Below are 27,180 nucleotides of genomic sequence, written 5' to 3'. Positions count from 1 at the left end.
ACGTTTCCCGTGGTGAATCTGGGTTAAAGTATAATGAGCTAAAAATAAACACTTTAATCTTCTGCAGAAGTTTGGAATAAATGCCTCATTGTGATGCTAAGCCCTAATATTACTATGCTTGTGTGAAGGATTCATTTTATGGAACCTCATATTTTTAATTAATAATATCCTATCAACTAACCAAAATACATTTATGATTATAATAAAATCTGAAACCACTGCTAAGTGGTTATGATTTAGTAGGATTAACTATAATTTAGTCTTAGAGGAGTAGTTAAAGATAGGACTCAGGTAGAATCCACAGATCCCACAAAAATAATTGCTGGAGTACACAATCTTAATAAGAATAACAGTACAAAGTGAAGAAATGACTTCATGGGCAAAGCACTTATAAGAAAGTCATTAGAATCTGAGTTTATATCTCAGAGCCCACATAAAGCCTGCAGCTGTTGCAAGCTTCTGTAATCTCAACACTCTTATAGAAATCTTGGAGGCTGGGAAAAGAGAGTCTCCAGAAATTTGCAAGCCATCCATCCTGGGGTACATAGTGGTGAACTGAAAAAGGCCTTCTTTCAAGTAATGGGAAGGTGGGGGCTGACACCTGAGACTGTCACTTGACCTTCACACACACATCGGGACATGAGTGTGTATGTCTATACTCACACAAATATCCATTCACACATGTACATACACACAAAGGTCTATTTTTTAAATTAAGACTAAGATTTGAAAATCAAAAATTTGTAGGGCTAAGAGGCCACTAACGTTTTGAATGTATATCTTTATCAACAGTGACAAGTCCCTGCAAAGTTAGCAACTCCAAACACATAAACAGGACAAAAGAGGAGACTGAGAATTATCTTATTTTTAACTTTATTTTTATTGTTGACACTATTACAAGATAGAACAACTATAACCATATTAACAAACCAAAAGCCTGTGCACAGAAACAAGACAAAGAAAAGAAATCGAGATGTTAACACAGTCTTTGGGTAATGAAAATATGGGTGAGTTTCTCTTCTACATCTCCACATCTTCAAGGCTACTAGGATGGTCACATACTGCATATATAAGCAATAAGGGCAGCCTACTAGAACACTATGATAAAGACCCCTCAAAGAAACTGAGAAAACACACTTCACTGTAATCCCGCCGCAGCTGCCCCACTATTCCACACTTTTCCACATTTCTTCCTGCTGTTGACACTACGTACTTATCATGGACAACCTCACAATCGCACCCATGGTGCACAGATCCAGGTGTTACCAGAAGTTTGTTGGAAATACAGGTTTTCTCTACTTCACTTCACTTTCCCAGTTTTCTTTGAGTATGCCTTTTATTTGTGATGCAGAGTACATACATAAAGTTTGTTACCCAAACACTGAAGATTATTCAAGAAATTTTGAACAAATATTTAACCATGAACCCCCCCCAAAAAAACACTATTTTTAATTGTTTCCCACATTTCTTTTTGTTTTAGACATTACGCAAATCTATTTAACACTGTTTTAATCACAAATTTGTGCAATGACGTGAAATGAAGGACACAGATGAAGATCTTAACAGTTGTTGGGTATGGGGAATGTGGGTAGATTTTTCTTTTCAATTTTACCATATTTTCCAATTTTCATCAGGTACATAGTATGCTTATGATGGTGACATTACATACTAAACTTTATTATCAGGCAATGATTACAAGGAGCGTAAGGAAAACTTCAAAGTATTTTTACCATAATTACACAGGAATTACTAGAACAACTACCTTGAATACACGTTTTGACACAGTTGTACTATATAAACCTGTGCACAGCAACAAGAATGAACAAGATATTAAAGAGTATGTCTATCTTTGGATGGTGGGGACATGGATTATCTTTCCTCCACTTTTCTGTTATTTCCCAAGTGTTTCATAATGAGCTCCAATTATGTTCACGATGGAAATATGATCCTTAACTTTTGAATAACACTACCATAAAGAACATTCTAGAAATTTAAGAAAATAATGCTCAACTATAAGCCTACAACAACACAATAGCTTTTGACTATAAGCGTACATTTTAAAACAGTTATAAGTGTAGTACAAATATAATTTTGTGTCCTGTTCTCTCCACCTCATACTCTGTGAATATCTGTTTCACAACTCTTCGTGGTTATCACTTTTCAACAACTGCATAAGAATCCAGGGGCACTTTGACTAAATTATTCTTTCATATTCTGGCATTTCAATCGTTCCTGGTCTACTCACTTGGTTACCGTTAGAATGGACACTCAACTCTGACTTCTTGATGAGTCACTTTCTGAAAAGGGTCTAGTGGGGGTGACACTGTCACTGATACGAAGCCCCCACATTTACCCAGATGGCTATACCACTGATTTCTATTTCAAGGGTGCCTCGCCAATGAATCACCGCCCCTCCGTTTCCCTGGATGTCAGTTCCAACCTGGGGCTCTCTTTATGCAGCTAGCCTTCACCTACACGATGCCATCAAAAAGGCCTTTCTTCCAATTACCCAGGACACTTCTTTCCAATTTGTTTTTACCACCCTGACCTTCCAATCCCTGCTGCTGGTGTCTGTCTCATCTCCTTCCTAGACCTGCTGTCATCTCGGAACTCCCTTCTTTGGTTCACTCATTTCTATTTCTTGCTCTTAGGTCTCCGACCTCCGAAGACTTTGGCATTCACTGAGGCTTCGACACACTCCCTCGTGAGTCCTGGATCTACAGATCTAGACGACTAAGAGCCAGACCGGTTTCCCCAGCAGGTAAACTGTTCACGTTCTCAGATGATCTGTACATATCTTGCGATCTTTCGGCTACAGATCCGCTTTATTTTTTTTAGTTTTTTTTAATTTTTAAATTTTTTTTTCCCCAGCCAACTGAAGGCCAAAAAATTGTCTTTATATAGCCATGAGGGGAGGGGAAGTAAAGGAGCACAAGCAGTCCATGGTAGGACGCAGAAAATCTCAAGCTGGGAAGTCAGTTCGTGACATCTGGTTACATCAAGACAGATGGGACACTAAATGGAAAGCTCAGAAATACTAAGGAGACTCAATGAGAAAGAACAATGGTAACGAAAAAAAACTTAAGGCTGCTGGGGAACCTGAGTCATGTTAAGCTAGGATTAACTATAAAGAAAGCTTTGTGTGTGTGTGTGTGTGTGTGTGTGTGTGTGTGTGTGTGTGTGTGTTTGCTTTTTTCAAAATGCAATAGACTTGGGGTTGACAGACACATAAAGAACAGGGGGATTAAGTTTGGAGATACAAAGCTCTAAGGACACTAGCTCCTGGGCACCCAGGGAGCACACTGACTTGTGGCAAGCACAATACAACAAACACCACACAGGTGACTCAAGCGACGCTGCCACTTGTCACTTAAGGCAGGAAGCACACAGCAGTTAATGAAAGGTTGCTTCCTTATTTACAATGTAAGAGCCTCTCCTGTGGTTCCCAACCTTTCATTAGGCACTACTGTGATCTAGTGATGGTTGTCACCCACTCTTTAAAGGCAAAGACATTAAGATTTACAGGGAAAAGCTTCAGGTTTCATGAATTCACTATCAAGCACACGATGAGTTGGTTAGAAAACAAAAACCCAAACCTTAAAGAAAACCTCAAATGTAACTCTTTTTTTTTTTTTTTTGCATGAAAAACCACTATACGGTATATAAATGTAGGGATGGGTTGATTTAGGTCACAGAGACAAATCCATATATTGTAAAGGGTTACACAATCAGTCTCAAGGGGGGCTGGGGGCACACCAAATGGCTGTGGAAGCTAAAATGTCTGTTTTCACACAGCCAGGATTCAAAGACACATGATCTTTCACACCCGCACTTTCACAGGACTATCTAAGAGGTAGGGGACGGGACAGTCCATTACTGGGAAGGAGACCAATGGGCTTCAAAGGATGCACAGTAAAGCTTCCGCAGGATGGACAACATTTACAAATATATGCTAAATTGTTGCTCTCTTCCTCCTCAGGAAAAAAAAAAATCAGAGTACCAGGCTAGGTACCTCTGTAGTAAACTGTAAATTCTATAGCACACTAAATACATGTATCACTGATTTTGCTGTGATTTGCTCAGTTATATACATGGCAGGAATCATTATGTATAGGGTATGAAAGGGGTATCATTTACAGGCGACTGGGGCAACCTCTGTGGTCTTGAATAGTCACTAGGTACTCCCTCAATCTCGTTAGATAAAATGGAAGATGTATGTTCCAGCTTCCCCCTGATACTCCATAGGGAACAGCTAAGACTGAAAGAGTCTCTGTGCTCAATCTCTTCTCTTTTTTCAGTCTGAGTGAAGTCTGTGATGTGAAGTCCAGTATGGAGACAGTGAGGTGAATTTCCTATTAACATTATGGGTTGGTTTAGGCTCTCTCTGTGATTTATTAAGGGTCTGGTTCTGGGAGGAAGGTTTGGCTTCGGGTTTTTTTTTTTGTTGTTGTTTTTTTTCCTCAGCCTGGATACTCAACCAGTGTGAGAATTCTGGTGTCTGGCAAGGGAGAGGCGGTCGTTGAAGAGTTGCCCGCACACGTCGCATTTGAAGTACTTGTCATCGGCCTGCTCCGCACCACCCGCGCTGGTGCTGGCCTGTTCGATGTAACCCGAGCATTCTCCGGGAGCATTGGCAGGTTCGAAGATGATCACGCTGGCGTGGCTTTTCAGATGCTCACCAAAGGCCGCGCTGGAAGCAAAGGTTTCTGCACATTCATGGCAGTTGTAGTACGGTTCTTCAACCTCAATCTCTTGATCTTCTCCTTCCTCTTCTGGGTCTCCAATGTCTGCACCGTTGGGCTCATCCGCATCTCCCTCTGGCTCTTCAACATCTTCCTCTGGCTCATCCGCTCTCTCTTCTGGGTCTTCGATTCCAGCTCCATCTGGCTCATCAGCATCACCATTTGGCTGTTCAGCTTCTCCATTGGGCTGCTCAGCTTCTCCATCTGGCTCAGCGGCTTCTCCATCTGGCCCTTCAGCCTCTCCATTAGGCTCCGCAGCCTCCACCTCAGGCTCTGCAGCCTCCACCTCAGGCTCCGCAGCCTCCACTTCCGGTTCAGCAGCTTCTGCATTTGATCCCTGGATTTGCAGCGCTTCTTGTGGAATGAGGACATTGGCTTCGACCTCTTGGGCAGTGGCAGCTACTATTTCTGACCCCCCTTCTCGTTCAGGATGAAACACCATGCGCTCAGTGATGACGGTGTCGTCATGGAAGGACTGCCCACAATCCTTGCATTCATACAGTGGGATGTGCTTCCTGAGGGGCTCGGTGAGAAAGGAGGCATGGGTGTAGGAGGGCCCATATTCATAGGGCTCGTCCTTATGAACTTTGGTGTGGTGGTCTCCGAGCTGTTTGGCAGTGAAGAAGCATTCCCCACAGATTGTGCATTCGAAAAGCTTCTCTTCCGTTTCACTTCCCTGGTACTCGGTGAGGGCTAGGCCTTGAATGAAAATCTCGTCTGACAGTTCACCCTGTTCCATGATTTCATTATCTCTGTGCTGTCTCATGTGCTCATTTAGGGCAGAACTGTGAATGAAGCCTTGTCCACACTGACGGCATCGAATTGCTGACCCAGAAACGGCAGGATTTCTCTCTACAGTACAATTCTTCCTTGGTCTCACGGGCAACAGCGCGATAAAACCATCATCACCACCGGCCTTTACGGAATACAGCTGGTCTTGTTCATGTACTTTCTGGTGCTCGAAAAGTAATGAGCTGTGAATGAAAGACTCCCCACATTTTGGACATTCATACAGTTTCTCTCCAGAGTATTTTTTCTCAAACTCGCTGACAGAGTGGACATGAACTTCAGAATGTGTGTATTCACTACTGTCAACCAGAGCCTTTCTGCTATGGACATCTTGGTGGCTTGTGAGGTCATTGAGATCAGCAAAGCCCAGCCCACAGTCCTGGCATTCGTAGATTGCATCACCAGCGTCATCTTTCTTAGGCTCTTCAGAAACTGAGGCCTGAACGGTAGCATCTTCAGCTTTCTCCTGGTCATGGGACTCTTCAACATGGGGCTCATCACCATGAGACTCTTCACCGTGGGGTTCTTCACTGCGCATCTCCTGATCAACAGGTTCCTTGTTGTGGGGCTCCTGGCCATGGGGCTCCTGGTCATGGGGCTTATCGCCATGGGGCTCCTGGCCATGGGGCTCCTGGTCATGGGGCTTATCGCCATGGGGCTCCTGGTCATGGGGCTTGTCGCCATGGGGCTCTTCACTGCGCATGTCCTGATCAAGGGGTTCTTTGTCCTGGGGCTCGTCGCCATGGGGCTCCTGGCCACTGGGCTCCTTACCGTATGGCTCTGTGTCATGAACTTTTTGACCATGAGGTTTTTTATCATGGGGCTCCTCGGCATTAAATTTCTCTTGAGTATAGATTTTCTGTACACTGAGGTCGCTGCGGGTAGTAGTAGAGCGCTGTCCGAAGGCTCTGAATTTACGCACTTGCTCTTGAATGAAACGTTCTTGGGCATAGCTGGTCTGCGGGTCGCTGGGGGCAAGGCTGCGGATGACAGAGCGCTCATAATGTCGGCTTCCAGAAGGTCTCTCTCTATCATGAATCTTCTGGTGCTCAATGAGGTCAGACCTACGAGCAAAGGCCTCCCCGCATTCCTGACACTCAAAGAACTTTGCCCTACGGTGACCAGCAAGCAATTCACCAAAAGGTAGGGAGTGGATAACAGAGGTCTCGTTCCTGGGCTCAATGTACTTCTTTTTGGCACGAGCTTTCTGGTGTTCACGAACACTTGAGCTGGGAACTGAAAATGTGGCATCCTGCTTTGATTCATGGGACTCTCCAGAAAAACTAGGAGGCTCGGCACGGGATACACTCGGTGTGTGGTAGCTGTTGCTGCTACTTCCTTCAAAACCGTCTTCTCTGGCAGGAATCTTTCTTCGCTTATTAATAATATCCGGGAGATAAATGGAGGATTCTCCCTCCTCATCACATGGAATCTGATCAATTGCCCTGTGACGTTTCAGGGGTCGAGGAGCAGGCAAGCTGTGGATGATGGAGTCCTTGTATTCCTTTCCTTCATAGGCGCTCCCTGCGGAGTAGGCTCTGGGGTAGTTAATGCCGCTTGAGCTCTGGGTGCTAGACTCCGCCACTGGCTTTGGTTTACTGAACCCCAGTGCACCATGACTCTGCAGAGCGTCTGCGGAGCCCAAGCTGTGAGTAACAGGCCTCTCGTACGATGTGCCCGGGGAGCAGCTTTCCATGGTGGGGAATTTCAGCTTGTCATTAGGGTTAACACTGATGGTGAACGGCTTGTCGTCATCGTCATCTTTGTTTCCAGGTGGTCTTGTTATAGTATGACTCTTCTGAGATTCGACAAAGGGTTTCTCGAATCCTCTGCCCTCAAAGAAATTCCTTCGGGAACGATTTTTCTGATGCTCGCTGGGGTCTGAGCTTCCCATCAACGCATCTCTGGCATTGTTAAAGTCGAACAGCTTCTCTCTGTAACTTTTCTGGCGCCGTTTGAAAGACTGACTAGGGACAAAGGTCTCCTCGCACATCCTGCTCTTATTTTCAAATGGGTTTCCTCGAGTATGGATTTTCTGATGCTCCCTCAGGGATGACAGATGAAGAAAGCTCTCCCCGCACACTTTACACTCATAGATCTTGTCTTTCCTGTACATCTTCCGAAACTCATTGAAGTTGGGGCAGGTCAGAAAGGGTTCCCCGTGCTCCCGTTCACGCTCCCGTTCACGTTCGCGCTCACGCTGCTCCCGTGCACGTGCACGTAGGCGATCGCGTTCGCGCTCACGCTCGTTATCTCTGTCATCTGAGTTGCCTCTGCCATGGGTTTTCTGGTGCTCAATCAGGGCAGAACTGTGCAGAAAGGTCTCCTTGCACACCTTGCACTCATAGAACTTATCTTTGCCATACATCTTCTGTAGCTCACTAAAGGTCGGGCTAGGCATGACGGTCTCCTCATCCTCCTCATCTCTACATTCTGCAAGATACTCCCTAGCATGGATTTGGCGGTGCTCTGTCAGGGCGGCACTTCTACTGAAGGTTTCTCCACACTCCTTACACTCAAAGCGTTTCCCCCCACCCTGACCTTTTTGCACCTCATTGACAGCCACGCTGTGAATAAAGGATTCTCCGTATTCGTAGAGGTTCTCCCTAGTGTGCATGATCTGGTGCTCAACAAACTCAGAGATGACACTGAACTGCCTCCCACACTCATCACACACATAGGGGTTTGCCCCAAAATCGATTGACTGCGACTCAGAGGAGGAAGGGCCGTTCAGGTTGCCCATGCTCATAGCCTGTCTCATCTCACTACCACACTCAAAAGGCCTCTTCCTCACACAGCTTTTATGCTCGTGACCTGAACCCCTCTCATCAGAATCAAAGTGGTAACGCCTCTTCCTCTCTAGAGCTCTGCTTCTGGAAGGCAAGTCTGCGTTGAGCCGGAAGCCTCCCCTAAATGCGCTCCCTTCATAACCTCTCTCCTGGATCACCGACTCTCTTCTGCTTGAGGAACTATCATTCCAGTTGTCATGAGGCCTGGGGAACCTCGGAGGAGGACGCTCATTCAGCTCCCTTGCTCTTCCAGATCTGGGGTTGCGTGATACATCCTTGATGAATTTTTCCATTATCACTCCATGAGAAGACTCGTCCTCGCAGATCCCACGCCTGTGGGACGGCTTTTTGGCTTCAGGCATGGGTTTCAGACCTGGAAAGAAACCCCCATATGTAATTCTTCCCTAGCCTCTAAGCTCAGGATGGCATTTTCCTGTGGTGTTTATGAATGTGAAATGTGGAGTTTCTCCATGTGGGGTCGGCTTGTCACTCACCTCGACTGGTGCTTGGGTAGGCGGTTCTCTTGGGCCTTGATGAATGGCCTTGTGTCATGTGAGAGTGTCGGTCATCTTCGGCGAGCTGGACTCCTGGTTATAAGAACAAAAATTGCCGTTTAAAACAAAGACTGAGACTCATCACCATCAACTGATTTGTTACCCCACGCACAGTAAATACAAATTGGCTCATATTCAAATCTTAGAATGTCTTTCATTTTCTTCATGTTCATTTTCTAACCTGATATAATCGACATTTTGATTCCCTTAATCATACCTACAAAATGGTATGAAGACTTCATATGTGCATGAATTCAGAGTACCTTCTTGTAGTCTACCTCCTGTTCACTCCTTTGAGAGACTCCATTCTTTTTTGAGGGTCTCACTATGTAGGTAGCCCAGACTGGCCTCAACTGGTGATCATCCTGTTTTAGCAAGGAGCACTGGGGTCTCAGGCATGAGCCACTATGCTCGTACCTCTACTTCTCAATGATCTTTCTCAACCTACCTACCATCCAACACTATATATCCCTTGGCGTTATGAGTTTTTGCAGCAACTGCCTACTACCACTTCTAGGCTCTCTGCTTCTGGAGGAGCCCACATGTGGACCTGAGGTCATATAGGAAAGCTCTATGACAAAAGCCATCAGCCCCAATCCATACAATATGTTCTTCAACCAAAGCCAGATGGATTTCTTTAAAACTTAAACCTCATTTCCCCACAGAGGAGCAAGTTCACCAAAAGCACTTCTAAGTCCAAATATACTAGCATGGACTCAGACAACTTGAAACAAGTAAGTTGACAAAAGGCCCCACTGGTGGGATTGAAAGTGGTCAAGGGAAGTAGGCCCTTACCCAGAGAGAGCAGCTTTCTGTAGTTCTCCAGGTTGTCCTGAATTGGATTCTGAGGCTTCTTGTCCTCTTTGAGTTCCACAACATTCTGGTATGACTCGGCATCCTAAAACATCAAACACAGGCCTCTCAATGGAATCTGTCCCCGTGGATGTTCAAAGAGAGAATACTGTTGGCGACATGGGAGCTACGTATATGAAGTTATATAGGAAGTGCTCACGGTATTTGGGGTTCTGAGCGATCCAAAGCAAGTGTTACTAGGGGCCTACATCGTACCTACCTTGTGCTACACTCTGAGGCAGATCCCAAAGACGCATGACACATATTCCTTGCCCTCATGCAGCTTATAATTTGGTTGGAGAGAAAAGACTCATGAAACAATTAGAGAACAATAAACAGTAAATTGGGATACAGATAATAAATGCTACATGGGTTTCTTGGAGGGACAGTTCAGGGTGGGCCCGAACAGTGAGCAAAGGTTTTACAGAAGGCCTCTTGTGGGGCCTGAAGTGGTAGGTGAAATTACGGTTATGTGTGGAGGGGGCCTGGTGGGAAAGCCCATGCAGGCTAAACAATCAGCATGCATGCTGTACTCACGGGAGCAGCAAGAAAATGTGCTCCGGCAGGCATCTGTTAGACCCTGTGGTTTTAAGTTCCCTTCCTGGTTCTCCATTGCACACTGTGGCTACAGTGCAGTTTCCAGTGCGTATGGTTTCCAAATAACTCAACACACCAGAAGCTCTCAACTACGGAAGAGCTACCTTCTATCTTAATAGATATTTCTCTCAAAAAGAAGTACAAAATTTCCTGTAATACCCGAGTCTTCTCTGCAGAATCCTAAAGGACATTTGCTTGCTGCCAGAAGGCAGTACTAGAGTTTGACCGTCTTGCTGAGCTACAGTGTCAGGGTTGATGGCACTGAGGCCTGAAGGGATACTGGAGCATGGAGAGGGTGCCGTGGGAGTCTATAGGCTTTGGAGCTGGGGAGAACTGTAGGGTCAGAAGCAGACCACGCCATTTATAAGCTGTGAGACCTTAGATACGGAAATCTTTCAGAGCCTCGGATTCTTCATTGTAAAATGGTGAGAACTTGCAATATTGTGACACAGTGGGTGAAGATTCTGTAGTGTGATTATTGTTTGAATTTAAGAAAAATTGGGCAGAGGAAGCATTAATGTTTTGATATTAAATTTATTATTATTATATATTTGGAAAGGGACTTGAATTTTAATGGGAACATGGGAAACACAGAAAAACAAACAAACAAAAAAACCAAGCATCTGAGTTGAAGAAGAAAACTTCATTTATGCAAATTCCCATGTCCAGTCATTGGGCAACAAACAACAAGTAACAACAAAAATTAGGGCAAAGAAATGAAGCAAAGCTTCACTTTCTCAGTTAATGCTGAAAATTAGGACAAAAAAAAAAAAAAAAAATAAAAACAACAACAACAAAAAACCTCCAAGAAAATTCAGGAAGAGTTGCAACCTTCACAAAACTACCACCTCAGATTTTTAAGTGCATTGTTGTTGGTTGTCTCTCCTCTTTCTATATGGTAAATCCCTTCTAGGTAAGTGTTCTGTGCTACTCAGATTTGTGGGGAGCCTTGGCATTTACTTACAATAAGACAGTGCCAGAGGGTACCCAGATGTCCCTAAGATAACACAGGAAACCAGAGCTCACAGTGTGGAGACTGGTAGAGAGCAAAGGACTTAAGAGTTTGGGAGTGTAAGAGGCAAAAGTGTCACCATTCCTGGGGTACACAGATCCCAAGGGCAATGGCAGATGTATTATTTCTAATATTTATTTATTTACTTATTTAATGTCTAATTTGCATAAAGTCTGAACAACATTGCTTCTATAAAACAAAATTGTGCATTTGTATAAAGATAAGTGAATTTAAGTAGCTTTAAAGCAGTAGCTGGCTCTATGTTTACCATCAATTGTGATACCTAAATATACATGAGCTGCAAACAAGTTTGAGTGGCAGGGGTGGCCTGAGAGTCATGCCATCATGACACAGTTCAGGTTTTCACACCGTGAGCTATACACTCGAACCATTCATTATGGGATTTGCATGTGATTAAAGAGATAGCAAGAGAACTTTCTGTTTTGCACAGCCTCAGGATGTAATCTGTACCATCTAGTGCCCCCATTTCTACTCTGAGTCAGTAGGGATCAGCAGCATCTAGACGTTTGCATTATGCAGACATGGTCCTTGGTCAGCAATTTATGACACGTTGTAAAGGAAGAGACTGTGAGCAACAAAACTAGGTGAAGTCCCTGTCACCAGTCCAGCCGTGTGCCTTAGCCATCTCCCTGGCTCTTCTTTGGTTTTCTAGATGTCTGGCTTCTACTTAGAAAGCTTTTGCCTGTGTTCACCCCAAAGGCTGGGATCCTCTCAAACCTCAGGCCTGGGCCACCCCTCCCCAACCCTCAGAGGTCAAGTGTTGCCCCGAAGGCATTTTCCTTTGATCCAAATCGAGACTCCATGCTGTAATTTTTGCTAGTGTTCTGTTTCTTTGAGAATGTTCAGAACATTCATCAGACATACAGAGTGTTTATATGAATATTTACATGGGCCACTGATAACAGCATCTCAGAGCAGGAGTCCTGTCTATCTTGGCCACAGCTATGTTTCCCAGGACATAGATGCTTAAATGCAAAAGAAATGAAGGCTCTGCCTCTGGCTCCAAACCTCTCGTCTAAGGTCTGCTGGCAATAACGTTCTCCTCCTTCTCTTCCTCCCTCAAAAGCCAGTACAAATCCATTGTCCTCTCCCCTTCTACCAGCCACCCTACCACATATTGCCCCTTAACCAAGGACTGCTGTGATTGCTACCATAGTGTGCCTATCACAGGCCAGACAACATAACAGGAACTCACAGCACACACAGGTGTGTGGATCTCACTGACTCCTCACAATGGCACCAGGAGACAATTGCCACATCCATTTTTACTGATGAGGAAACTGAGGTTCAGCTTGGTTGAGTTGCACAATCCCACACAGCACTAGGTGGCAGAGCCAAGTTTTGTACCCCATTCTCATCAGCTCCAGAGCCTTTGTTCTCCCTGCCCAGTCAGCTTTCTAGACTTACAACTTTTCTGCTTCTGACTTAATGGGGGCCAGTAAAATGTCTAGAATCCCTCTGCCACTCACCCTAACAAGTGATACACACACTGAGGGGCAAGCACTCCTTTGGTTGTGTGGATCAGTTTAAACAGGCAATTGTGACCTTGGTCACTGGTCACCTTTGGGGATGGCCCTTGCCTTCTTTTTAGAGTGAGCAGGGGCTCTCGTCATAAATGGACATCTAAGGACAGGTGAATGCATCCTCAGGGAAAGACAGGCACCTTTGTTGTGAGATGAAGGTAGGTTTTCTGGAAAGAGAGGAAACCTGGGCATACCTGGGATCGAGACTCATAATCCATGGAACGTCTGTCATCATCTCTTTCCAGTCCAAAATGTGGTCTTGACATCACAGGAAGAGAAAGATCCCGTTGAGGCAGCCCTAGGAAGGAGGAAAGGCATCAGGGGGCTCCAAGACCTAGTCCAACAAAGCAGGGTTCAGAAATCCCCTGTCAATCTCAGAAGCTACCTTGGAAATGAGTGTGGAAAAAAAAATGTGTCCATTTTCTCTGCTTTCTATAGAAAGACCCTGCAATATCCAAGAGTCCCTGCTTCATCTTTCCTTCCTAATCCTACAGTCAGAGTCATGCCACAAGTTGTGTGGGTCCAGGTATGTTGTCTGTATTCTTGTTCTCAGACACTGACTCTCTTTGGTGTCCTCAACCAACACCAGAGATAAAGCCCCGAAGACTTAAAGTCCATTGTAGGTGCCTATTGTAATATAAAAACACCTTGATTAATCTACTCTCCTCAGGTACCAAAGGTACCATAAACTAATGGTGAATGTGACAGACTTGAAAATCTTTTCCTGATTACAATTTTAGGATGCCCTGCTGATAAATACAGTATCTCTCAAGTCCAGGAGGATCAACAGATAGGTTCTGGTGGCATGAATACCAATAATGCATTGAGATGGTTCTTACTGGGAGTCTAATTCTCTTTCAGTCAATAAAAAGACTTAAGTAAGGCACTCTGGTGTAGTGTCTCCCCACACTTGCATGAAGCCATTATGGGTAACATGTATTTGTTTTTCATGATCATGCCTCTGTCTATAGTATTTTTTTCATTTTTATAACAGCCACAGTATGTTTTATTTAAAACAATATATATCTGCTTAGGAAAAATGTTGCATAAACAACAGCATTGGCTGAAATATGCTTGTGGCACAAAACGGCTCTGCTGAGAGGAAATTCAGATGCTAGAGCCTGAGACTAAACATTTTAGCAACAGAAATACAACCCAAATTGAGCATTGGGGCCTCCCAAGGCCCCTATGCACATAGCCTCTGCCCTGAGCTACAGGCCAGCAGACAACTTACTGCTTCTGGGATTCCTGATGTATGGCCAGCGGTCTCGAGGCTCCACATCTCTGCTCCTGCCCCTGCGTTCCAGGTCTCGCTCACCTAGGCAGGTACGGTTTGTGAGTGGTTAGATGTGCTTTGACATATCTGTTTCCTTTGTGTGTGCACACATGTCTCCCTTAATGAGATGGATCCAAAATAGAAGGTTCTAGACTCCCAGTCTAGGTAGCTACCATGCAAGCTTTTCCCAAGTAGGGCTTGCTTCACAGCAAGGACCCAAGCTAAGTCTGTAAGCTAGCTCCACTTCAGACCTCCCAATGGTTTTCTCAGCTGCTAAGTTCTCAAGTCCAAATTCAGGATAGGGACCACAGACCTTCTATGTCTAGCACAGGCCAGTTGACTTTAAACTGCACAGCATTCTACTGTAAAGAGTAAGCATAACACATGTCCAACCTACAAAGAATTCTGCTAGCATGGCCTGAAATAGATACTAAATAGTATAAACATTTTCTTGTTTAAAAACCCCTGTATGTCATTCCATTGTAGGTGCCTGTGTTAATATAAAAATGTCTCAGTTAATCTACTCTGCCTGGGACTATATGATTCTGAACACTCTGGGGCTATCGTTTTAATGGAGGCCTTGGTGCCTCTGCACCTCTTTATAATGTGGCATCGGTGGGGTGTGGTACTCACTGCTGAAAGAATGCGATGGTCGAGGGGGTGGGGTTTCTCTCCCACTTCGGCTCATGTCGTCGTCACTGTTCATGTCACTGTTGGTGTCGTCTGAGAGGACACCAGACAGGAACTTAGTGTTTTGGTGTAGGTGGCCTATGTTCTCACACACAACAACCTCTCCCTAGCAGCCTCAATGGCCAGGTCTTTCATGCTTCATCTCAGCCCTCTTTAGTGGGTTCAGTTTACTCCTGCTACTTAAAGACTGCATAGGGAACATGGCTGTAACCATCTCTTCTCTACCCCCACACAAAAACGGCCAACAGGCCACTTCCTGAGGTACCATACCATGATGGTAATGGGAGGTTCTCTCCCTAATGACTTCCTTCCATAGGATAGCCACTTGTCTTCTGCTGACCCAGTGGTAGTAGTTAGCTGGGGATTGTTTTCCAAGAGTCATTTGGCCACTTGAATATGGAGACATTAGGAGGCCAAATCTACTGGGAGGCCATAGATGTGCCTAGGTTGGCCCTACTTCCTTGTCCCACGAAAGAGAATAACTAGACCAGTCATTGGCAGTCCCAAGACATGATGCTAACAAATACTGTCTAAGCCAACTAACATAGTCTTCTGTAGTGCCTCACCTTCGTGATGGTACATCTTGTAACTCGCCAGTGGAGTGGTGAGTTTTTCACAGTTGTCTGTTTTGCTCACACCCAAGGGCTTGAGCCTTTCAGGGATGGTCAGCTGATCTCCCCTTGCTGGGAGGGTCTGCCTGCAACCAATCAAGGCAGAATTTTTAGAGTCTGAGCAGGGTTTTCTGAGGCCCAACAAATTCCACATATGTTAAGTTTCAAAACATCTGATGAAAGAATTCAGACCAGCTGGGTCGTCTCCCAGGATGGCATCTAGTCATGGCACTCTCCAGCTCACACAGAATGTCTCCGGTTTGTTGGTAGACAAGTGATTTGGAGTCAGCACTTCTCAAATTAAAAGGTCTTATTTGGAGGAACTGACACACAAGTCAACAGAAAGACTGTGGCAGGCAGCCTGTGAGAGCACTCATGGACCTGGATATTAAAAGGAGCTTATGCGCATGTCACAGAAGTTGAAGGGTGGTCTGCCCAGTGCTTTGGAATGAGAATTTACCCAGAAGTACATTTAAGGAGTGAGTTCTCATGCTAACTGGTTGTGTTACAGTGGGCAGTTCCTCTACTCTCTTGGACTCTGACATCTGTGAAATGAGAACAGTACCTATAGTACTGTTATATTGACCTTATACTGAATAAGCTAAGATTCCTAAGAAGTTTGACTTGCCAATGCAAAGCACAAGGGACACGCTCAAGGGCCCAGCCAAGACTAAGACTGAATATTAGTAACATCAGAGATGGACCTGACCCTGCCAGTTCTACCCTTAATGTACTTATTGCAGCACAATGTACAATCTGCAAATAAATGGCTGTCCGAACAGAAATGCCAGCCGTGCTCAAGTATGAGCACTGCAATGACGAACTATTACGGTTTCTCTTTGTTAACATCTTTAGGACTGTGAGGCTGTACCACATCCCCATTGACTGTGTGTGTCATCTCAACTTAAAGGTAGTAAACCCAGCCTCTCATTTACACTAGTAAGTTTCAAGTGCCAAGAAGGTACAAGTGGTTGGTGGCTCCCAGCTAGAGTGATAGAGAATTCTGTTTTCTATCAGCTCACCTAAGTGTACAGAGAGGCCAAGACCTTTCCTTCATAGTACATCACCTTCTACGGGGTATGAGTCCCAAACCTTGGTCCTTTTGAAGTTGGAGTCAATATCACTTCCTTAGGTACCTTCCAAGATATGTCCAAATATGTATCATGATTATTCTTAACTAATTTGGCTTATTTGCTTATGTCCCAGCAGTAAATTGGTAACCCAAGTGATGGAGAGTTTTTGTGTTCTCTGTGTTTAATCCCTAATCCCTTGCTACCTGATACAAAGCCAGATAGTGACATACAAGTGGCATATTGAATTTAGTGTATGAAAAGCCACTTATGGAGCTATGTGTAAATGTTATCAGCAATGCTGATGAGACCAACGTAGCTCATCATGAGAAGCATGCTAACTTCTGTGCTAAAAAAATGGCATTGCTTTTCATAGGAAATTCAAGACTGGTAAACATACATGATCTTTGTTTAATATGCTCAAGATTATTTAACCAGGCCAATAAGCTAGCATTTGATAAACAAGAGCAAGGATGAACAAAAGACTTATGTTTATGTCTATGTGTGTGTTTGTTGTATGTGTTCTTGGTAATAGACAAGATATAATCTAACCAACAGTGAATTATTATGTAGCTTTCAAAGAACAAGGCAACTCTAAGTAAATGGGTGTAAGATGGTCTCTAATACACCAGACTATCTCAGAAAGGCCACCAATACAAATGTCTGAGTTTATGGGTTCCAGATGTAATTGTAGGGAGGGGTGGGGGAGTTGATAAGATAAAAAGTCAATGTATCCATGTATAAAACTTCCAAAAAAATAAGTGAAAGATATTTTTCTTTTTAAAAAGGTACCAGATCAGAGAAACACCTGAAAATGATTGGATATAAGAGAATTCTGAAGTACCCATACATAAACGCTACCACAGTTCCCCAGGGGAAGGGCTCATTTGTCTTTCCCATTATTGTATTTCTATACAAATTTGTCTTACTCAAAAAATGCAAAAATATTTAATAAGCACAGTCTAGCAAAATCTTAAAAATTACCCATGTCCATGAAAGGCTACCCTACCAATTCAGGGATGTTGCTTTTTTAGGGTTAACTTTATACACAATGAATTAAAAGGAAGACTGGGAGCCTATAGGCATCATTCCATGTTTTAAAGAGCTTGCAAACTTCCACTGCCTTTTTGTTTTGTAAAGTCTTAGCAAAAACCAAGACTAGGAGATTTTTTTCACACAATAAAGATCTACCTCAAATAGATACAAGGAAATAGATTATTAGAAACCACGATGTTCCTCCAGAAGGAACAAACACCATTCCATATTATCTAGGAGCCCTGACTATGCAGCTAAAGGAAAAGAAAGGTGTAAATGCTGTATTATTTGGGATATATTATATTGTATTATTTTGAACTAAAAAAAAAAACTTACCTGTAAATATAGCAATAGAAAAATCCCATTAACAGCAAAAATAATTAAGTTCCCATAGATATGCTTTACAAGAGACCTACAAATCTAAACAAATATTTAAAAATGTATACAGAGGCACAAGACGTATCCTAAATAAATTAAAAACACACACTTTCACACATTCACATATATATTTCTCTCTGTCTCTGTCTCTCTGTCTCTCTCTCTCCTTCCCCCTCTAACTGTCTTGCATGTCCACGTGCACGGAAAGATGGGGACTATTTGCCTGTAATATTATCCTGATGTTTGAAAACATGTTCTGTTCAACACAAGGAAGTCCAGATATGCACTTACGTGGCAGTACATTCACATATGGGGGCTTAATCTACTATTAGAGGAAGAATTTTTAAATGAGAAAAAAACCTGATTATTTAAATGCAAAATCTTCTTAGAACTAAATAAAAGGTTAATTGCAAGAAAAGAGACAAGAGTGGACAGCCATCACTTTATAGTGTTGTTTCTGCTACTCAACCACTTGTTCAAAGATTAGACAGCTTTTTTACCTTAGCATAAGCCAATACTAAGTCAAATCTCCTTTAAAAAATTATATATTTCAATTACACCTTCCCAAAAGTCAAGCCACTAAAGCCCAGTGACAAATATAATCTGCCCTAACTGAGCTAAATCAGTGCACTCAGAAGAGAACTTGCTTCCTGAGGCCATTAATAACCAGAAGTGAGAACAAAGCCTTTTACTGTGTGGTAACCTAACCAGTGAGTCATATTCTTAATATTACAGGTATAATATATTCAAGTACTACAAAATACTATAGAAACCACAAGCCATACCTGCTGTTCTAAAGCTTTTATTTGTATTTATTTTAGATTTTCATAATATTATTACATATGCATGTGTGTAGTGTGGGCGTTACATGTTCATGCATGTGTTTACAGAGGCCAGAGGATGACTTTGTATGTCTTCCTCCAATACTTTCCACTTTACTGTTTAAGACAGTCTTTCGCTGAATCTGGCCATTTTGTTTTGGCAAGCTCTATGGCAACTGAGCCCTAAGGACCCACCCTTCCCAGTATCTCACTACTATGGTTAGATATAGGCTACCACACCCAGTTTTTACATGGGTTCTGGGGATCTGAACCCATAATCTTTAACTTGCCAGCAAGCTATGCCCCAACCCCTACTAAACATTTTTAAACCTAGACATGTGTTGTTCTTACTAAAAATATACTGATTTATGGGTAAAGACAAAACAACCCCCCCCCCCCAATTTTTTTTAAAGTCACTGCTGCTGCCCAGGAAAGTCATAGATGAAGAGCTCAAATTTGAAATGTCTGATAAATGATCTGATTTCACATGAAAACAACAAGTGTGTAGTGACTTCAATATATGGAAATATATATATATGAAAATGTTAGAATATATTCATGGCGACAGCTCATGAAAAGGAGAAACCAAAACAAAACAAAAAACAACTAACCAAAACCCAGATTGATTAAAAAAAAGAAAAGAAAACTTTTCTAAATTCTATTAAGGATGTTATTTTAAATTCATAGTTAATCTTTGGGTCTGGTTATTTAGGTGTGTAATTTTTTAAAAAATGCAATTTTTTATAATAAAGTTCAAAATAAAAAACGTTTTAAAAATTAGAAATAAATCTAGTGTTGTTATTTTTCCATACATAGTCTATTCTGGCCAGCCCTCCCACAGCTCTGCTGGGGTCCCCATGACAAGGTCTTCTTCCTCACTAACTTTTTTACCTCCCAAAGCCTCCCTGTGGCCCCTGCTGGTATTTGGTATTTACATTTGCTTGTCCAGTGTGTGTTCAAGGATGCTCCCTACCAGGCACTGGATCCCTCACTAGACTCTTACTTCATCCTCTATACAGACCAAAAGTGAACTCTGGCCCCATGGAAAACCTATTTCTTTTATTTATTGACTCTCCCATACTCCTGCCTTATACTCTTCTCTTCTGCCTTTTCTTTATGCAGGAACCTTAGCAGGAGTTGGATATTGGCCGTGAGAACCTGGGTGGCTCACATGACTCTGAGCTAGGGATGCTAGAGAGAGGAGCAAAATAACGTGGCTTACAATGAACCTGCCCTTCGCATCCTGGGCAGAGGGATGCTGACAGGTGTCTGGCTGTCTTTTGAAGAGTCTGTTTATACACATGGAGACATGGAATAGCCTTTTGTAAGGAGACTAAGTTTCACTTATGAGTCAGAACATAGGAGACCCATAGGTCAGCAGCACTGTGTATCAGACGATGGTATGGCCACTGTGGTCTTCATGGCAGAGTTGATGCTGATCTTTGAATATTTTATGATACTTTACTTTTATCTCTCTTCAAAACGAGAGGAAGAGAGTGGGCAGGTAAGTTAGCATAGTGTATAATAAGGATAGAGATCATTAGGTGTCTTTTACCCCAAATGGGTGTGGGTGGGATTTTTTCCCCTCAGAATAACCATGGGTGAGCATTCTGATGAGCAGGCACACTAGGGGCTAAACAGTCTAGGACTGTGTGTGATGAGAGAGATCATGTGACCTCCTGGTCTTTGGTCTCAGGCTCCCACATCCCCATCAGAGGAGAGAGAAACTCCACCCCATCTCCTCCTACCCAATTTCCACTTACTTACTTTGTGCCCTCATCATGGCACACCTATGTTAAGCCCACTAACTCATTCTACCTACCTCCTTTAAAGGGGGCTGGAATTGAGAACTTTAAAGTCAGGAACCGAGGAGGTTACTCTTGTCATCTCTCAGGTGTGCAGTCTCTCCTCTCTTCTTGTTTGTTCCAGTCTCCTGCCTCTTTCTGCAGACCGGCATTCTCTACTTCAGTATGTTCATGGAGTCCAGTGTTGTCCCAGTCCCATGCCTAACCTCACCTCCAAGTATAAGTGCCCTAACACTGACAGGGTCATCAGTCTGTGTCCCTTAACCCAAAATCTGACTCTAAAAAGTACGTACTGCAGCCTGCTTTCTCATAGTAGTTGGTCTCAAACTCACATATGCTGAAGGGTCACCTGGGATACTTATAACAAAGGCAGATGCCTTTATTGTGGGGCAACTTAAAAAGTGGATGCTTCCCTAGGACACCGGCATTTTAACTGGGACTCTAGGAACTTGACTCTTGTCTTACCTCCCTAACTTTAAGTGTGTGACCTAGTCCACTCAAGGACAATTAAGGAATATACATGGGACAATGGGAGTTTTTAGGGGGGTAGTGATCTTACATAGGAATGTGAGCAAGGAATGAATGCCCTGTGCCCTTTAACACTCATGTCAAGGCCTCTAATCTCTGGTCTAGTAGCTCTTTCAGGTCATCTTTATAACACCCTGGGCTTCTTCTACTCAGTATAAACTCAGCACTTACCACACTCCAGCCAAATCTCTTTATTGTTGTCCATTCTTGAGGGATTTCCCCAAAAGTTCAGAAAGAGAGGAAATAATAGCTAAGAGTTCAGTTTCATGATCAGCACTAAGACAAGGCTACTTTAAAGACACAAAATGCCTTCCAGACCAGCATGACATGTTTGATCTTATCTGAATGACCGGCTGATCTTATTATTTTAGGGGATAGAGGGATGGGCGTTTAAGCCACAATGCATGGCTAATCTAACCATCTTCAGGCAAGAGATCTTCTCTAATTAGACTTAGCCTGGATGGAGATGGTGGAGAACAGGGGCAATGGATAAGGAGTCTGGTCTTCTGATTGCCATAGCAATGACATCACTATGACCAGGTGGTTGCACTAGGCTGTCTTAGAGGCCAGTGCTATCAAGGGTCTTCTGCACCTTTTAGTTCTGATTTTATACTCACCCATCAACCTCCTCATTATGCTTTCATTTCCCATGTAGGTTTGCCTACAGGGAGAAGACTTTGCTGATCACACACTTTCCAGTATCTGGGTCCCTGCTACAGTCCTCTCCCACCATAAATTTCTGAACCAGATTGGAGGGAATAGGAGTGTTTGTTCCCGCATCAGTATAGTTCTAAGTGAAGTCCCTGAGCTTTGTAAAATGTGGGTCTACACACATGAATCCTTCAGGAAAGGGAGATCTTTAGGTCTTTGTAGGCTTGAAGACCATACTGGATCCCTGGGGCCGTCATAGGGGCCAGGAGAACACCAACCCAGCTCCAGGGGCCCGCTCAGCCCCTCCCCAGGCAGCGTTCCCCAACAAGCATAGGCAGCTAGTTTGCTAAGCACATTTCCTTACGTTCCAGGTAACAGGAGTTCTCATTCAGTAGGGATTATACCACTCACTTCTGGAGTGCCAGAGTCTGGCATGAGTCTGTCCCAAATAGGCTGAGTATCAACACTTGCGGATGGATTGAACAAATGGACAACCTTTGGATATTCTGCTCACTTCTCCTCATCATGTGATTCATCATGTCTGGTCTGAATCAGTCAGCAAACTAGTAAAAAAGGGAGCAAGTTCTGTGAGGTCTCCCTTCTTGGCAATACTCCAACATGCCCCCTTCACGTCTTCCAGTGCTGGCACTCCAAGCCAAGCCACCTCTCACCCAAACTCAAGGTGGTCTCCCCACACCAGGTGTGCCTACCCTACCCTGTGCACCTTACAACCAGATGATTTCTACAAATGTACACGTGGTCTTCATGTCATTTTTGTGGTGCAAACACCTCAGTAGCTTCCCATGTACTTCCAGTTAAGCCCAAATACTTACCATTGATTTTATGGCCTATCACGATCAAGCCCTCAAACTTACCTTTTCTCTCCCCAGTCAGTTGTAATCCATCTCTTCTCTTGTTCTAGGCATCCTGGGTTTTCAGCTGCTCTCTCTGCATCCCTCAGGAATATCTTTGAGCCCTCTGATCAATTTATTCTCCCCATGAAACACACCATTTATAATACTTCAGAGCTCAGCTTTAAGATTCCCAAGTACCTCAGGGAGGCACCTCTCCCAGATGACGTTATTTTCTCCATGTAAATGTGTACTCTCAGGGACATAAACCATACAATCATATTTTACACATTTTTAATTCTCCCTTAATACTCTATGAAAATACTTCTTTTCTTAGTTGAGATGGTATCCCTAGTACATGGTACAAAGCATATACTAGGTTGGTGGCAGGTGAATAGAATTTCTTTTTCTTAGTTGCCCAATAAAAGGCAAACAGGAAGCCTGAAGGAGTACCTGAGTGTCGGGGGAAGATAGGAGACTGGAAAGGATGGAGTAAGGCTATGGGGGAAATTCTAGCAGATTCATTTTGCACCAGACAGGTAGGTATGTGTGTTCTCAGAAAGTACAAATGGCATTCTTGTAATTGTGTAGCATATATGTACATCAGGAAAATGTCAGTGTAAGGAAGAGAAGAGGAAATTTCAAAGATGGGTGTGGTGCTCTGAGGTGTGAGTGTCACTCACCTGGACCAGCCACCTAGCTGTTGGAGGACCTAGTTAGTCTTCCTCTTGCCAGTTGTCTCCAGGAAGGATAGAAGATCAAGAAGGTAGAGCTGTGGAGAAAAGAGGAAACATGAAGCACCCAATTTATTTCACAATTATAGTGTTCTTTTGGTGGGAAGCAACCACTTCTTTTTTTTTTTTTTCTACAAAGGCAGACATCAAATGTGTCCAAGACACCTCCCAGGAAATGTCCCAGGCAATCAATTATTTCCAAGACACATGCTGTACCCTGGACTCTAATTATAGCCTGTTCCTATATGAAGGGCACTGAAGGAATTCCTGAGTTATTTTGGTAACTTCATGGAGATTCTGGATTAAGTAATGAACCCAAGAACCTAATTGGTTACTAATTAACCATATGACATCACCCATCCTACCATCCTACTCTAATTTTCATCCAAGGTGAAAATTAGAGGGAAACAAATGGCTAGGGAGGGACTTAAAATACTTTGATAGTCAAAATAGCCTTCAAGTGGTTTTAACAATCATCACCCTTTTTTCAGGATCCTGAGCTGGACAGTTGGGTGTGATTTACTATTGCCTCTGATATCTGCTGTGCCTAAAATAAAACCTCTAAGGTCCCAGTCCTTAGCCTACCAACATGAAATAGGGTTCTGTAATTGTCACTAATAAAAAAAGCCAGCCTCTTCTTCAGACCTGCTGCCTGCATCCACAGTGAAATGTCAGGCACCCCCTTGTGGCCAACAAAGATGGCGCCAGCAACGATGGATGAGGCTGTGAAGGCAATGTCAATCAGACATAGAATTCTTCCCTGAAGCCAGGCCCTGTTGTCATTCAAAATGATACCTGCACAGTGAATACCAGATGCCCCCTTGTGGCCAACAAAGATGGCGCCAGGGTTAGGAGGGCACTGCAGTCAGTACCAGAGAGCCCCTCCTTCAGGCCCGCCTCCTGCAGCAAGCCCAGATGTCATTCAAAACGACACTCGCAGAATTAACTCCAGGCGCCCCCTTGTGACAACAGAGATAGAGCCAGGGTGGGCGGACTTCTGTGGACCAGTCACTCAGAAAGAGCTCCTCCCTTGGACCCGCCCCCTGCAGCCAACCCAGCTGTCATTCAAGACTGCTCATGCGCCATCAATGGCAGGACCATAAAGAATAATGGCACGGTGAACAGGGCTATATGGTCCCTTGGACCAGTCTTTTCTTCTCTCTGGCCTGCCTCTACTGGCCACTCCAGCTACTACTCAAGGTAGCAGCTCAAAAAAATACTAGCCAACACCCCCCCAACTGTGCCAAGTAAAGATGGCGCCAAGGTGGTCAGAATTCTGTAGTCCGGATCAGAGCTCCGCCCTCTGGCCCTCCTTCTGCAGCAAAACCGGCTGTCATTCAAGATGGCTACTGCACCATAAACGTCAGCAAAGATGGCACCAGGTGGGCGGAGCTCCGCGCTCAACTGGAATGCGGGAGACCACACCCCTCTGACTTGCTTCTTTCAGCCGTCCGGCAGTCACTCAATATATGACACCCTTACTTCAGACACTGCCTCCACATGGCCAACAATGGTGACGCTAAGGATAGACTGGTGTGTAGCACCATCAGTCAGAATGATAACCCCTTCCTGGAGCTTTCCCCTTGACAGACAGCTTAGCACTCAGGACCATACATCCTCTCTTTCTAGCCTGCCTTTCGCAGCCAGCCAGTTCAGCTGCCAATCAAAACAGCACCGATCACTTTAGACAACGCCATTTGTGCCAAACAGATGACGCCAAGGTGGGTGGAACTGTGTTCCAGTCAATCATTACAAGGAAACTCCTCCCTCAGATCTACTCCCCCCTCCCGCCCCCACCAGCATGACTGTCATTCAAGATGGCGTCTGCACCATAAAGATTAGCCGCCAGCTCTTGCTAGCAAAGATGGCGCCAAATTGGGCGGGGCTCTGTGAGCACTCAAGACCAGAGAGCCCCGCCCCCTGACCCGCCTCCTGCTGCAAACAAGTCCAGCTGTCACTCAAGATGACACCCGCTGAGAACTTCACAGGCCCATAAAGCTCTGTGGCCACGTCAATCAAGACCAGAGCCCCTCCCTCAGGCCCACCCCCTGAAGCCACATGGGCTGTCATTCAAGATTGTGCCTAACCGTATCAGCAGTCAATCTTTATAGCCCCGCCCTGCCACTCCCTTCTGCACCAGCAGCCAGCAAAGATGGCGCCAGGGTAGGCGGGGCTTTGTGGTGACTCAGGATTATAAAGCCCCGCCTTCTAGCCCGCCTCTTTGCAGCAAGCCCATCCAGCTGTCATTCAAGAAACCTGCAGAACATCGAGGCCCCGCCCTTGGCTAGCAAAGATGGCGCCAGGTTGGGCGTAGCTGTGCGGCCCCGTCATTCAAAATAATAGCCCCTCCCTAAGCCCCACCTCATGCAGCCAGTTGGGCTGTCACTCACGATGCCACCTATACAGTTACTGTCTGTGGCGCGGGTATAACCAGCAAAGGTGAACAAGATCCTGTTGTCTCTGTCAGTCACTCAGGACAACAGCCCCTCCCTGCAGGCGACTGAGCAACACTTTTTAACTGTTCACAAACCCCACGAGAATGGTGCATTTGAGCCTGCCGCTCCATCCTTTAAATGGAAGGCCGCGAGGTGGCAGCATTTGTGCGGCAAACTAAGTACTGTGCCTAGCTCCAACCGATGCCGGAGGGTCTAGGCCACTCGGCCAGTCAGAGAAGACAACAATTGGGGTACATCTTTACAGCCGACCAGCAAAGGAGGGGCTAGAGGAGATGGAACCCCATATGCTCAAGCCATTTCGGCCTTTCAGTCGCTTTAGCGCAAGCTCAAACTGCGCCTGCGCGGCAAATCAGCTGTCATCTCAAGATGGCGCCAGGTGGGCTGGGCCTGCTGAGTCCGCCAACGCCTCATGTGGGCCGACGTCACTAGGTCTTAGCTCCGCCCCTACCGTAAGCAGCCAATCAGTATAAGCCTGCGCAGCAAGCCTGTCTCCACCCTCCAAGATGGCGCCAACTGGGTGGAGCCGAAAAGTATCTCACAGTCTCCACTTTGGTCCCGCCCCTAAGCTGCCCTCAGCCCCGCCCACCGCCACTGCGGCAAAACAAGACCCGCCCCCAAGACCAGTGCCGCGCTCGTAGCGGTAGATGGCTAGATTGCGAAGACCCTGCCAGCCAGACGACCTGGCGATCGGGTTAACCGCATACCCCTTAGACTCTGCTGAGCAAAGAAAATGAAACCACAGAAGAAGTGGCTCAGAGACGGCACTCTGATGTCCACTGTGGTGGTCTTGTGAAAGGATTCCTGCATCATCTGTGTGGCCTTTGGCCGCGCAGGCGAGACAGGGAACCTGGATTCTCCCAGGATTCTGGATGGTTTGCTCCTAAAACCCTAAGACCCTAAGATCGCAGGACCCTGAGGCTCCGCTTCGAGGCCTCGACCTACAGAATACCCCTTTTAATCCCTATCACCTAAAGTGGCATCCCTGCGGCAACACGGCCGCTCCATGGTAATTCCCCCTTCCCAAAGGCGCAGTCTGCAGCCTTGTCAATCACCCCTGGCGAGTCGTGAAATGGTCTGCCGCCCCTGGCCGCGCGGCAACGCACCCCGGACACCATCTGAACTCTGCAGACGGTATCCAAGAGGGTGCATGCCGCAGAGCAGGCAGGTGGCCGGCTGACTCACCTCCCGGGAGCACCGCACTCTGCGCACACACTCCGACCAGAGTCGGTAGTCTAGTGCACCCACACTGAACCGGGCGCCCGGCGGCGCCACCAGCCCAGGGTGGACATGTCTCCGCTTCTCCTCCGATGCTCGTCCTCCCGCGACTCCTGACTCCCCAGCGTCTGCAGCAAGGGCTGCGGGACGCCTCCTTGTCAGGGTCCTCTGCAGAGGCGG

At 45.0% G+C, this 27,180-nt stretch overlaps 1 protein-coding gene across 1 annotated transcript; it reads right to left on the bottom strand.

Moving 5' to 3' along the window:
• Positions 1-856: 856 nt before the first annotated feature.
• On the bottom strand, positions 857-27,144 carry Peg3 (paternally expressed 3). Its single transcript, XM_076927562.1, has 9 exons — positions 26,968-27,144; positions 23,279-23,367; positions 15,412-15,542; positions 14,789-14,878; positions 14,114-14,197; positions 13,074-13,177; positions 9,670-9,772; positions 8,815-8,907; positions 857-8,693 (listed from the first exon to the last, which is right to left on the bottom strand). The coding sequence occupies exons 3-9, from the start codon at positions 15,425-15,427 to the stop codon at positions 4,474-4,476; spliced, it is 4,710 nt and encodes a 1,569-aa protein (XP_076783677.1). The 5' UTR covers positions 15,428-15,542; positions 23,279-23,367; positions 26,968-27,144; the 3' UTR covers positions 857-4,473.
• Positions 27,145-27,180: the final 36 nt, after the last annotated feature.

This window comes from Arvicanthis niloticus, chromosome 30, assembly GCF_011762505.2.
Source record: "Arvicanthis niloticus isolate mArvNil1 chromosome 30, mArvNil1.pat.X, whole genome shotgun sequence".
Classification (NCBI taxonomy): domain Eukaryota; kingdom Metazoa; phylum Chordata; class Mammalia; order Rodentia; family Muridae; genus Arvicanthis; species Arvicanthis niloticus.
This window is presented reverse-complemented; position numbering and strand designations above follow the sequence as displayed.